Source organism: Carcharhinus amblyrhynchos, unplaced genomic scaffold (assembly GCF_965287045.1).
Source record: "Carcharhinus amblyrhynchos unplaced genomic scaffold, sCarAmb.v2.hapA chromosome_173, whole genome shotgun sequence".
NCBI classification, from domain to species: domain Eukaryota; kingdom Metazoa; phylum Chordata; class Chondrichthyes; order Carcharhiniformes; family Carcharhinidae; genus Carcharhinus; species Carcharhinus amblyrhynchos.
The window spans coordinates 122,554-134,159 of record NW_027649913.1 but is presented as its reverse complement, the minus strand read 5'-3'; the positions used below and the strand labels follow the sequence as shown (position 1 = coordinate 134,159).

The 11,606-nt window shown below is 46.4% G+C and overlaps 1 protein-coding gene across 1 annotated transcript; it reads left to right on the top strand.

Moving 5' to 3' along the window:
* The first annotated feature begins 224 nt into the window (after positions 1-224).
* LOC145338788 (putative G-protein coupled receptor 139) lies at positions 225-11,306 on the top strand. Its single transcript, XM_080183181.1, has 2 exons — positions 225-300; positions 10,375-11,306. The coding sequence occupies exons 1-2, from the start codon at positions 225-227 to the stop codon at positions 11,304-11,306; spliced, it is 1,008 nt and encodes a 335-aa protein (XP_080039307.1).
* Positions 11,307-11,606: the final 300 nt, after the last annotated feature.

Sequence of the window (11,606 nt, the reverse complement as noted above, 5' to 3'; positions counted from 1 at the left end):
ATCACCATAACCTCATGCATTTACCCTAATAATTCCCCGAGTATACTGATATTTGGTCATTAAGGGGCAATTTAGCGTGGCCAATCCATCTAACCTGTAAATCTTTCAACACATTAGTGTTACCCTCCCTCCCTTCTCTAACCAAAAAAAAAGGTGACTGTGAGAAGGTAAATTGAAGGTAAGAGTTTTATAAATGTCCTTATATAATTGAATTGGTGCTCGGAATGTCGGCCAGTGGGGTTAAGTGCTGCACTTGTGAGATGTGGGAGAACCAGAACACTTCCAGCACCTTGGACGACTGTATCTGCAGAAAGTGCACCCGATTATAGGCTAGTGGGTCATTGTTTTTGTAACTGGTCGGCGCAACATCGTGGGCCGAAGGGCCTGTTCTGCGCTGTAATGTTCTATGTTCTATGTTCTATGATTGGCAGCTCCTTCCAGACCTTGTGGATAGGTTGGAGCAGCAGCTGGATGCACTTAGGAGCATGAGGTTGGTGGAACGCGTCATGGTTTGGAGCTTTAGAGACACGGTCACACCCAAGGTGCAGGCAGATAGATGGGTGACTGCTAGAAGGTGATTGATGTCAGCTAGTGGTGAGCGGGAGGTTTAAAGAGCAGGCCACTCTAAACCGCGGGCAGCGGAGAGAGAGGGAGCAGAGTGAAGGCTGAAGGGCTTTGGCTCATAGTGGGCTTTGGCAAGAACAGGCAGAGGCGAGAGTAGGTTTTTGTTTTTGGAAAGTTTATTTTTTTTTAAGAAACAGGAAATGCCAGGCGAGATGTTGGAATGCTCCTCTTGCAGGATGTGGGAGATCAGGGAGACCGTCGGTATCCCTGACGACAACACCTGCAAAAGATGCATCCCACTGCAGCTGTGAGCAAAATGTGTTAGGGAACTGGAGAAGGAGCTTGGCGATCTCCGTCTAATTCGGGAGAATGAGAAGTTTATAGACAGTAGCTTGAGGGAGGTAGTTACCTATCAGAGCACAGGAAATTGGGTTACTGTAAGGAGAGGGAATGGAAATGTGAAAGGACAGGCAGAGCAGGGTTCCCCTGTGGCCATTCCCCTCCACAACAGGCATACGGAATGAGATACTGTAACAGGGCATGATTTACCTGGGACAAGCTACGACAGCCAGATCTCAGATACTGAGTCTGGTTCGGCAGCGCAAAAGGGTGGGAGGGAGAAGAGGAGAGCGGTAGTGATAGGGGACTCAATGGTCAGAGGCACGGACAGGAGGTTCTGTGGTCGGGACAGAGACTCCCGCGTGGTTTGTTGCCTCCCGAGTGCCAGGGTCAGGGATGTCTCTGATCGGGTGCACAGTGTTCTAAACTGGGAAGGTGATCAGCCAGATGTCTGGTACACATCGGTACCAATGACGTAGGTAGGAAGAGTGAGGAGGTCCTAAAGAGAGAGTATAGAGAGCTTGGAAGGAGGTTAAAAAGCAGGAGCCCGAGGGTAGTAATCTCAGGATTGCTGCCTGTACAACATTGCCAGTGAGGGTAAGAGGAGGATGCTTGGGTAGATGAACACGAGGCTGAGGAACTGGTGTAGGGGGCAGGGTTTCCGATTCTTGGATCATTGGCACCTCTTCTGGGGCAGGTGGGACCTGTACAAGAGAGACGAGTTACACCTAAACTACAAGGGGACCAGTATACTCGCAGGGAGGTTTGCTCGTGTTATTGGGGACCGTTGACACTAGATTTGTAGGGGGATGGGAACCGGAGTGCCAGAGCAGATAGTGGAACAGGGGTAAAAGAACGGGTTAATTCAACCAGAATCACCAATGGAAGGGTTGAGTGTGGTGGAAATAATCTTTTGAGGTGTGTCTGTTTCAATGCCAGGAGTATTGTGGGGAAGGCATGAGCTGAATGATTGACAGGTGGAAATATGACATTTTAGACATTAGAGACACTTGGCTACAGGAGGGGGAGGACTGGAAGCTCAATGTTCCAGGGTTCCAATGTTTCAGGGGTGATAGAGGCAGAGGGATAAAAGGTGGGAGGGTGGCATTGTTGGTCAGGGAAAATGTTACTGCGGTACTCAGGCAGGATAGAGGCCCTCTGGGTGGAGCTGGGAAACAGGAAGGGTCTGACCACATTAATGGGGTTGTATTATAGAACACCCAATAGTCAGTGAGAATTGGAGGAGCAAATCAGCAGAGAGATAGCTGACAACTGCAAGGAGTTGTGATAGTCGGGGATTTTAAACTTCCACATAGAGATCGGGGTTCACATTCTGTATACCTGAAAGAGACTCTATGATGGTATCTTGTCTCCCTGGTGCCAGGGTCCAGGATGACTCTGAACAGGCAGAAAGCATTCTGAAGGGAATGGGAGCACAGGGGAAGGAATCTATACGTGGATCCAGAGGAAATTGGAGAGGTATTAAATGAGTACTTTGCGGCAGTATTCATAAAAGAGTAGGAAATGGTGGATGATGAGTCTGGGACAGGGTGTGTAGGTAGTTTGAGTCATGGTCAGATCTAAAAGGAGGCGGTATTGAGGTTCTTGAGAAACATTAAGGTAGACAAGATCCCAGGGACTGATGGGATATACCCCAGAATACTGAGAGAGGCAAGGAAGGAAATTCCTGGGGCCTTGCTAGAAATCTTTATATCTTCACTGGCTACAGGAGAGGTCCCAGAGGAATGGAGAATATCCAATGCTGTTCCTTTGTTTAAGAAGGGTAGCAAGAATAATCCAGGCAATTACAGGCCAGTGAGACTGACGTCAGTGGTTGGGAAATTATTGGCCAGAATTCTTCGAGACATGATTTCTTCCCAGTTGGAAACACGTGGCCATATTAACGAGAGACAACATGGTTTTGTGAATGGGAAGGAGGTCATGTCTCAGTAACTTGAACAAGATTTTTGAGGAAGTGACAAATAGAATTGATGAGGGTAGGGTAGTGGATGTTGCCTACATGGATTTCAGTAAGGCCTTTGACAAGGTCCCTCATGGCAGACTGGTGTAGAAGGTGAAGTCACATGGGAGCTGGCAAAGTGGATACAGAAATGGCTCTGCCATAGAAGACAGAGGTAGCAGGGGAAGGGTATGATTGTGAATGGAAGACTGTAACCATCGACATTCCTCAGGGATCACTGCTGGGACCATTGCTGTTTGGAATATGTATAAAAGATTGGAGGAAAATATGACTGGTTTGACCAGCAAGTTTGCAGACCACACAATGTTTGATGGATTCACGGATAGCGATGAGGAACATCAGAGAATACAGGAGGATATTGCTTAGTTGGAGATGTGGGCGGAGGAATGGCAGATGGAGTTTAATCCGGAGAAATGTGAGACAATACATTTTGGAATGTCTCATGTAGTAAGTTGCAGAACTCTTTGGAGTATTGATAGACAAAGAGATCTGGGTACACAGGTCACTGCAAGCGGCAACGCAGATGGAAAAGATAATCACAAAGGCATCAGCCAGGGCATTTGGTTCGAAAATTGGCAAGTCGTGTTGTAGCTTTATAGAACATTAGTTAGGCTGCACGTGGAATATAGTGTTCAATTCTGGTCTCCCACACTACCAGAAGGATATCGAGGCTTTGGAGAGGGCACAGAAAAGATTTACCAGGATGTTACCTGGTATGGAGGGCATTAGCTATGAGGAGAGGTTGGAGAAACTTGGTTTGATCTCAAGGGATTGACAGCAGCTAAGGGCCAAACTGATTGAAGCTCACAAGGTTTTGAGGGACATGGACAGAGTGGCTAATCAGGAGCTATTTCCACGGTGAGAAGGGTCACTTGCTCAGGGGGGCAAGCTGCGAGGGGCAAGGTTAAAAGGAAATGTACGAGTCAATTCTTTTACAGAGAGGGTTCTGGTTGCCTGAGACCACTTGAAGAAGAGGGAGTCCCCTCGAAAGCTAGTGAGTTTACTATCAAATAAATCGGTTGGACTAAAACCTGGTGTTGTCAGACTTTTTACTGTGCCTGAGACTCACCAGGGGGAGGCAGTGGAAGCAGACAGTGAATTATAAGGTTCGTCTGGACAAATACATAGATAGGGTGGGAACAGAAGGACATGATCTCCAGAAGAGTAGGGGGTTTTAGATCAGTCGGGCAGTGTGGTGGTACAGGCTTGGAGGGCTGAGAAGCCTCTTCTTTGTTTTTTTGTTCTTTAATATCCTCACTGCCTTTGGGAATGATTGCTGATTTCTGAACCTATATCCCCTCCACTTCACACCCTGGTTCCCATCCCCTGAACGCTATTCTTAACACCATAAGAAAAGGAAGTGGGAATGAGCCACGTGACACTTCAGGCCTGCTCGTCCGTTCATTTTGATCATGACTGATCATCAAACTCAATATCCTTTCCCCCCCACCCCCCACCTCATAACCCTTCACCCCTTTCGCCCCAATTGCTGTATCAAATTTCTTCTTGAAAAAAAAGTCTCAACTACTTTCCGTGGTAGTGAATCCCAGACACTCACCCCCTCTGGGTGAAGGGATTTCTGTTCACAGAACGCTACAGAGCAGAAACAGGCCCTTCGGCCCATCGAGTCTGCACTAACCACAATCCCACCCAGGCCCTATCCCCATATCCCGACACATTTACCCACTAATCCCTCTAACCTACACATCCCTGGACACTAAGGGGCAATTTTAGCCTGGCCAATCAGCCTACCCCGCACATCTCTGGACTGTGGGAAGAAACCGGAGCACCCAGAGGAAACCCATGCAGACACGAGGAGAATGTGCAAACTCCACTCTGTTGAGGTAGTATGGGCAGAAATTAGAAATAGGAGAGGAGAGGTCACCCTGTTGGGAGTCTTTTATAGACCTCCAAAAAGTTCTAGAGAGGTTGAGGAAAGGATTGCAGAGACGATCCTGGTTAGGAGTGAAAGTAATAGGGTAATTGTTATGGGGGACTTTAACTTTACTAACATTGATTGGAATTGTTATAGCTCTAGCTCGTTAGAGGGGTCAGTTTTTGTTCAAAGTGTGCAGGAAGGTTTTTTGACTCAGTATGTAGATAGGCCAACTAGAGGTGAGGCTATATTGGACTTGGTGCTGGGAAATGAGCCAGACCAGGTGCTAGACTTGGAAGTTGGTGTGCTTTTTGGTGATAGTGACCACAATTCGGTTACGTTCACCTTAGTGATGGAAAGGTATAGGCATGAACCTCGGGTCAGTAGTTTTAGCTGGGGGAAGGGTAATTATGAGGCCATTAGGAGAGAATTAGGAAGCATTGGTTGGACTAGGAGATTACAGGGACTAGGAACGTCTGAAATGTGGAGTTTTTTCAAGGAGCAGCTACTGTGGGTCTGTGATAGGTATGTCCCTGTCAGGCAAGGAGGAATTGGTAGGGCTAGGGAACCGTGGTGCACAAAAAAAGTTGATTTGTTGGTTAGGAAGAAGAAGGAGGCTTATGTTCGGATGAGGCTTGAGGGCTCGGGTAGTGCAGTAGAAAGCTTTAGATTGGCTAGGAGGGAGTTGAAGAGGGAGTTAAGAAGGGCTAGAAGAGGGCATGAGATGACTTTGGCTGATAGGATTAAGGAGAATCCTAAGGCGTTCTATAGGTATGTCAAGAACAGAAGGTTGGTTAGGGCAAGATTAGGGCCAGTTACAGACAGTAGGGGGAAGTTGTGTGTGGAACCGGAAGAGATTGGAGAGGCATTGAACCATTATTTCTCTTCGGTGTTCACGCAGGACGATATGAATGTAGCTGAGGAGGTCACTGGGGTGATGGGGTGTAAAATAGAAAGTATTGTAGTTGATACAGAGGATGTGTTGGATATTCTAGATGGGTTGAAAATAGATAAGTCCCCTGGTCCAGACGGGATTTACCCTAGGATTCTATGGGAGGCAAGAGAGGTGATTGCAGAGCCACTGGCTCTGATCTTCAGGTCGTCGTTGGTCTCTGGTATAGTACCGGAAGATTGGAGGACAGCGAATGTTGTCCCATTGTTTAAGAAGGGGAGCAGAGACTTCCCTGGGAATTACAGACCAGTGAGTCTTACTTCTGTAGTGGGCAAGGTTTTAGAAAGAATTATTAGGGATAGGATTTATAGTTATTTGGAGAGTAATGAATTGATTAGAGATAGTCAGCATGGTTTTGTAGCGGGAAGGTCGTGCCTTACTAACCTTATTGAGTTCTTTGAGAAGGTGACCAAAGAGGTTGATAGGGGTAAGGCAGTAGACGTGGTATATATGGATTTTAGTAAGGCGTTTGATAAGGTTCACCATGGTATGCTTCTGCAGAAAATGCAGATGTATGGGATTGGGGGTGATCTAGGGAATTGGATCAGGAATTGGCTATCAGATAGGAGACAGAGGGTGGTGGATGATGGTAATTATTCATCATGGAGTTCGGTTACGAGTGGTGTGCCTCAGGGATCTGTTTTGGGGCCACTGCTGTTTGTAATCTTTATTAATGATCTGGATGAGGGTATAGTTGGGTGGATTAGTAAATTTGCTGATGACACCAAAGTCGGAGGTGTGGTAGGTTGTGAGGAAGGGTGTCGAAGTTTGCAGGGTGACTTGGACAGGTTGCAGAGCTGGGCCGCGAGGTGGCGGATGGAGTTTAATGCGGAGAAGTGTGAGGTAATCCATTTCGGTAGGAATAACAGATGTGTTGAGTACAGGGCTAACGGGAGGACTTTGAATAGAGTGGAGGAGCAGAGGGATCTAGGTGTATGTGTACATAGATCCCTGAAAGTTGGGAATCAAGTAGATAAGGTTGTTAAGAAGGCGTACGGTGTCTTGGCGTTTATTGGTAGGGGGATTGAATTTAGGAGTCGCAGCGTCATGTTGCAACTGTACACAACTCTGGTGCGGCCGCACTTGGAGTACTGTGTGCAGTTCTGGTCCCCACATTACAGGAAGGACGTGGAGGCTTTGGAGAGGGTGCAGAGGAGGTTTACCAGGATGTTGCCTGGTATGCAGGGGAGGTCCTATGAGGAGAGACTGAGGGATTTGGGGTTGTTTTCACTGGAAAGAAGGCGGCTAAGAGGGGATCTTATAGAAACATATAAGATGATTAGAGGTTTAGATAGGGTGGATGGTGATAGCCTGTTTCCTCGGATGGAGAAGTCTAGCACGAGGGGGCATGGCTTTAAATTAAGGGGGGATAGTTATAGGACGGATGTCAGGGGTAGGTTCTTTACCCAGAGGGTGGTGAGGGACTGGAATGCCCTGCCTGCTGCAGTTGTAAATGCGCCTAGTTTGGGGGCGTTTAAGAGATTGGTGGATAGGTTTATGGACGAAAAGGGATTGGTTTAGATTAGTGGGTCAATGTTTTTTTTTAAAAATAAGACTGGTCGGCGCAACATTGTGGGCCGAAGGGCCTGTTCCGCGCTGTAATGTTCTATGTTCTATGTTCCACACAGACAGTGACCCGAGCCGGGAATTTCACATCAATTTGAAAATTTTTACCCCTTATCCTCAAACTCTGACGCCTAATTTTGGGTTCCTCACCATCAGGAACATTCTTTCTGAATCTACCCTGCCTCTGATTTGAAAATAATTGGATTTATTATTGTCTCATGTATTAGTATACAGTGAAAAGTATATCGACAAGTCATACTGTTCTTAGAGAAGGAAAGGAGAGAGTGCAGAATGTAATATTCCAGTCATAGATCGGGTGCCGAGAAAGATCAACTCCGTGTGAGGTCCGTCTTTTCAATAGTTTGATGGCAGCAGGGAAGAAGCTGTTTTTGAGTCGATTTGTACGTGTCTTCAGAACCTTGTTTCTTTCTCCCGACAGAAGGAGGTGGGTATGTCCGGGGTGCCTGGGGTCCTTCATTCTGCTGGGCTGTTTCTCCACTGCAGTGGGAAGTGTAGACAGAGTGAATGGATGGGAGGCTGGCTCCCACCATGGACTGGGTTTCATTCACCACCATTGGTATTTTCCTGCAGTGTTGGGAAGACTAGGAGCCCAGACCGAGCTGTGATACATCCAGAAAGAATGCTTTCCATGGCGCATCGGTAAAAGTTGGTGAGAGTTATGGTGGGCTTGCCAAATTTCCTTAGTCTTCTGAGAAAGTAGAGGCGTTGGTGGGGCTTTCTTATCTATAGCATCACCATGGGGGTAAAGGTTGTTTGTGTCCTTTACAGCTAAATCTTAAAGCTCTCAACCATTTCCACTTCATCCCCATCGATATAGACAGAGGAATTGTGGAAGAGATTATTGTTGTCACACCAGTTCACTCGATTCTCGATCTCATTCCTGTGCTCCTTCTCATCATTGTTTGAGATCCGAATCACTGTGATGGTTTCTTCAGCAAACCAGGAAATCGGGTTGGAGGAGAGTTTGGGCACACAGTCAGAAAGAAGGAGTACATTGGAGATTGAAAACACAGCCTTGTAGGGCACCAGTGTTGAGGATGATGGTAAAGGAAGTGTTGTTGTCTATCCTTACTGATTGCAGTCTGTTAAGGAGTTCAGAATCCAGTTGCAGGGGGATCCTAATTCTGTTGAATTTTATAAGTGTCTATGAGATCCCCTTCTCCCTCGTTTAACCTCCAATGAATATAACCCTATCCCACTTAATGTCTCCTTGTATGACAGTTCTTCCATCCCAGGAATCAGCCAGGTAAATCTTTGTTGTACTCCCTCTATAGCCTTCCTCAGATAAGGACATCTAAATTGTATACAATATTCCAGATGTGGCCTCACCCAGGCCCTGTCCAATTGCACTCAAACACTGCATGGGAGCACAGTGGTGGAGGCGCAGTAGGACAGTGGGTTAGCACTGCTGCTTCACAGCTCCAGGGTCCTGGGTTTGATTCCCGGCTCGGGTCACTGTCTGTGTGGAGTTTGCACGTTCTCCTCGTGTCTGCATGGGTTTCCTCCGGGTGCTCCGGTTTCCTCCCACAGTTCAAAGATGTGTGGGTTAGGCTGATTGGCCATGCTGAGAAATTACCCCTTAGTGTCCAGGGATGCTTAGGTTAGAGGAATATGTTAAGAGGGTTTAATATGTAGGGATATGGGGGCAGGGCCTGGCTGGGATTGTGTTCGGTGCAGACTCGATGGGCCAAAGGGCCTCTTTCTGCACTGTAGGGTTCTATGATTCTATCGCTCTTCCAATTCTCAAATCTTCTCAATATAGAGGCCAATTTATCATTTGCCTTCTCTCCTGCCTGCTGGAACTGCAACGCTTGTTTTCACCAGCTGGAGCATGGGGACCCCTGGGTCTGGTTAGACATTTCCCTCTTCTAATTCACAGCCAGTCACTTAATAATCTGCCTTCCCATTTTTGCTACCAAAGTGGATAAATTCACATTTGTCAAATTATTCTTGTAAAATAGCCCTTGATTTCACACATTAACCTCGAATTCCTTCTATTCAATGCCTCTCGTGAAATGAAATTTCATTCAGGTTACGCTGCAACTGCACAGAAACTTAGTTCGGCCTCATTTGGAATATTGTGCACAATTCTGGTCACCACAATACTAGAAGGATGTGGATGCATTCGGAGAGGGTACAGGAAATCTTTGCCTGGATGTTGCCTGGTCTGGAGGGTGTTAGCTATGAGCAGAGTTTCAACAGGCTCAGTTCATTCTCACGGGAATGAAGGAGTTTGAGGGCTGAGCTGTTATATTAGGGGTGGCCCGGCGGCACAGTGGTTAGCACTGCTGCTTCACAGCTCCAGGGTTTGGTTCCTGGCTCAGGTCACTGTCTGTGTGGAGTTTGCACATTCTCCTCGTGTCTGCGTGGGTTTCCTCCGAGTACTCCAGTTTCCTCCCACAGTTCAAAGATGTGTGGGTTAGGCTGATTGGCCGTGCTGAGAAATTGCCCCTTAGTGTCCAGGGATGTGTAGGTGGGATGAATGGTTATGATATGTAGGGATATGGGGGTAGGGCCTGGGTAGGATTATGTTCGGTGCAGACTCGGAGGGTCTCTTTCTGCACTGTAGGGTTCTATGATTCTATAAGATTAGGAATGGTGTGAACAGACTGGTGAGTCAGATGCTTTTTTGGAAGGTTCAAAATTCAAGTACCAGGAAATGTAGTTTTAAGGTTCATGGGGAAATGTTTCGAGGAGATGTGTGAGGCAGGTTTATTAAAACAGATGCTGGTGAAGGTCTGGAATGCGCTGCCCAGGGAGGTGGTGTGAGCAGGCACAATACAGACATCTTAGGGGCAACTAGACAAATACATGAATCGGATGGGAATGGAAGGATACAGACTCTGTAATCGCATAGGGTTTAGGCTGATATCCTGATCAGCGCAGACTTTGAGGGCCTTTCCTAGGTTCTACTGCTCATTGTTCTTTGTTCTTCCATTGGGAGAAAGATATAAAATTCTGAGATCGTGTACCAACGGACTCAAAAAAACCTTCGTCTATGCATTCTGCATTTGAACGAGCAACTTTGATGACAGTCTGAAAAATAATTGCACTATTTCTTCATCTTCTTTGCAGTGAACATTGTAACGATTGTGATCCTTTCCCGTGGAAAATGTGGTCTCTCTAAATCTGTCACTCGTTACCTGGTGGCCATGTCAGTGGGGGATCTGCTGGTCATTATCCTCGACCTGATATTGAGACAGATTCCCATTGTTTATTGGCAATATTTTTCCTTTCTGCTATTCCTCCCCGTGTGTAACATCCACGCCGTCCTGCTTTATGCAGCCACTGACTGTTCTGTCTGGTTCACCGTCACTTTCACCTTTGATCGATTTGTGGCCATTTGCTGCCCCAAGCTGAAAAGTAAATATTGCAGTGAGAAATCGGCAGCTGTGGTTCTGGGGACAGTGACGGCGCTGAGCTGTTTAAAGAACATTTTCTGGTATTTTATGTTGACTGGAAAGTATTATGTCATGAACTTTCCCTGGTTTTGTTATTCCACATGGGAAGTTATGGGATCTCCTGTCTGGGGAACAATCGAGTTCATCCACCACATCCTAAACCCGGGTGTCCCATTCATCCTGATTCTGCTACTCAATGCATTCACCATCAGACACATTTTAATGAGCAGCAGAGCCCGCAGGAGACTCCGGGCTCACAGCAGTGCAGAGAATCACAGAGACCCAGAAATGGAGAGTCGAAGGAAATCCATCATTTTACTATTTGTTATCTCAGCCAATTTCATTCTGTTATGGTCAACATTTATGGTTTATTCTATTTGGAGGCGGATGTATGATATGGGGTTTCAGTCAGTTTGGTTAGATTCTTATGTTCAAGAATTGGGCTTTGTGCTCCAGCTCCTGAGTTGTTGCACAAACACTGCTATTTACGCAGTGACCCAGACCACATTCAGAGAGCAGTTGAAGAATGTGATCAAATACCCAATCATTCAATTCTGCAAATTATTCAATGATGGGAATGTCCAAATCTTATTTAAAAACTTATAATCTATCACACCAATTGGACAGGAAATCAACCCTTTGTCATCACCTGCCTCCCATTTGCCACACAGGGGAAGTAAGACAGGAAGATGGAAAGAGAGATAAACAAAGAGTGACAGGGAGAAAGAAAATGATAGACAAAAGAAAGACAGAAAAAAAGAAAGACAGAAATAAGGGGAGAAAGGAGGACAAAAAAAAACGAAAAAGAGAAAAATAGATAGAAAAAAAATGACAGAGAGTCAGAGAGCTTGGGACAAAACGAGGGAACTACAACAATGGAGACAGAGTGGGAGATGGTGAGGTAGG

Bases quoted from the DNA above. Each gene is read 5' to 3' on its own strand.
- LOC145338788 (XM_080183181.1), top strand. From the start codon at position 225: ATGTCGGCCAGTGGGGTTAAGTGCTGCACTTGTGAGATGTGGGAGAAC. The intron at 301-10,374 runs GTATCTGCAGAA...TCTTCTTTGCAG, and splicing joins TTCCAGCACCTTGGACGACT to TGAACATTGTAACGATTGTG.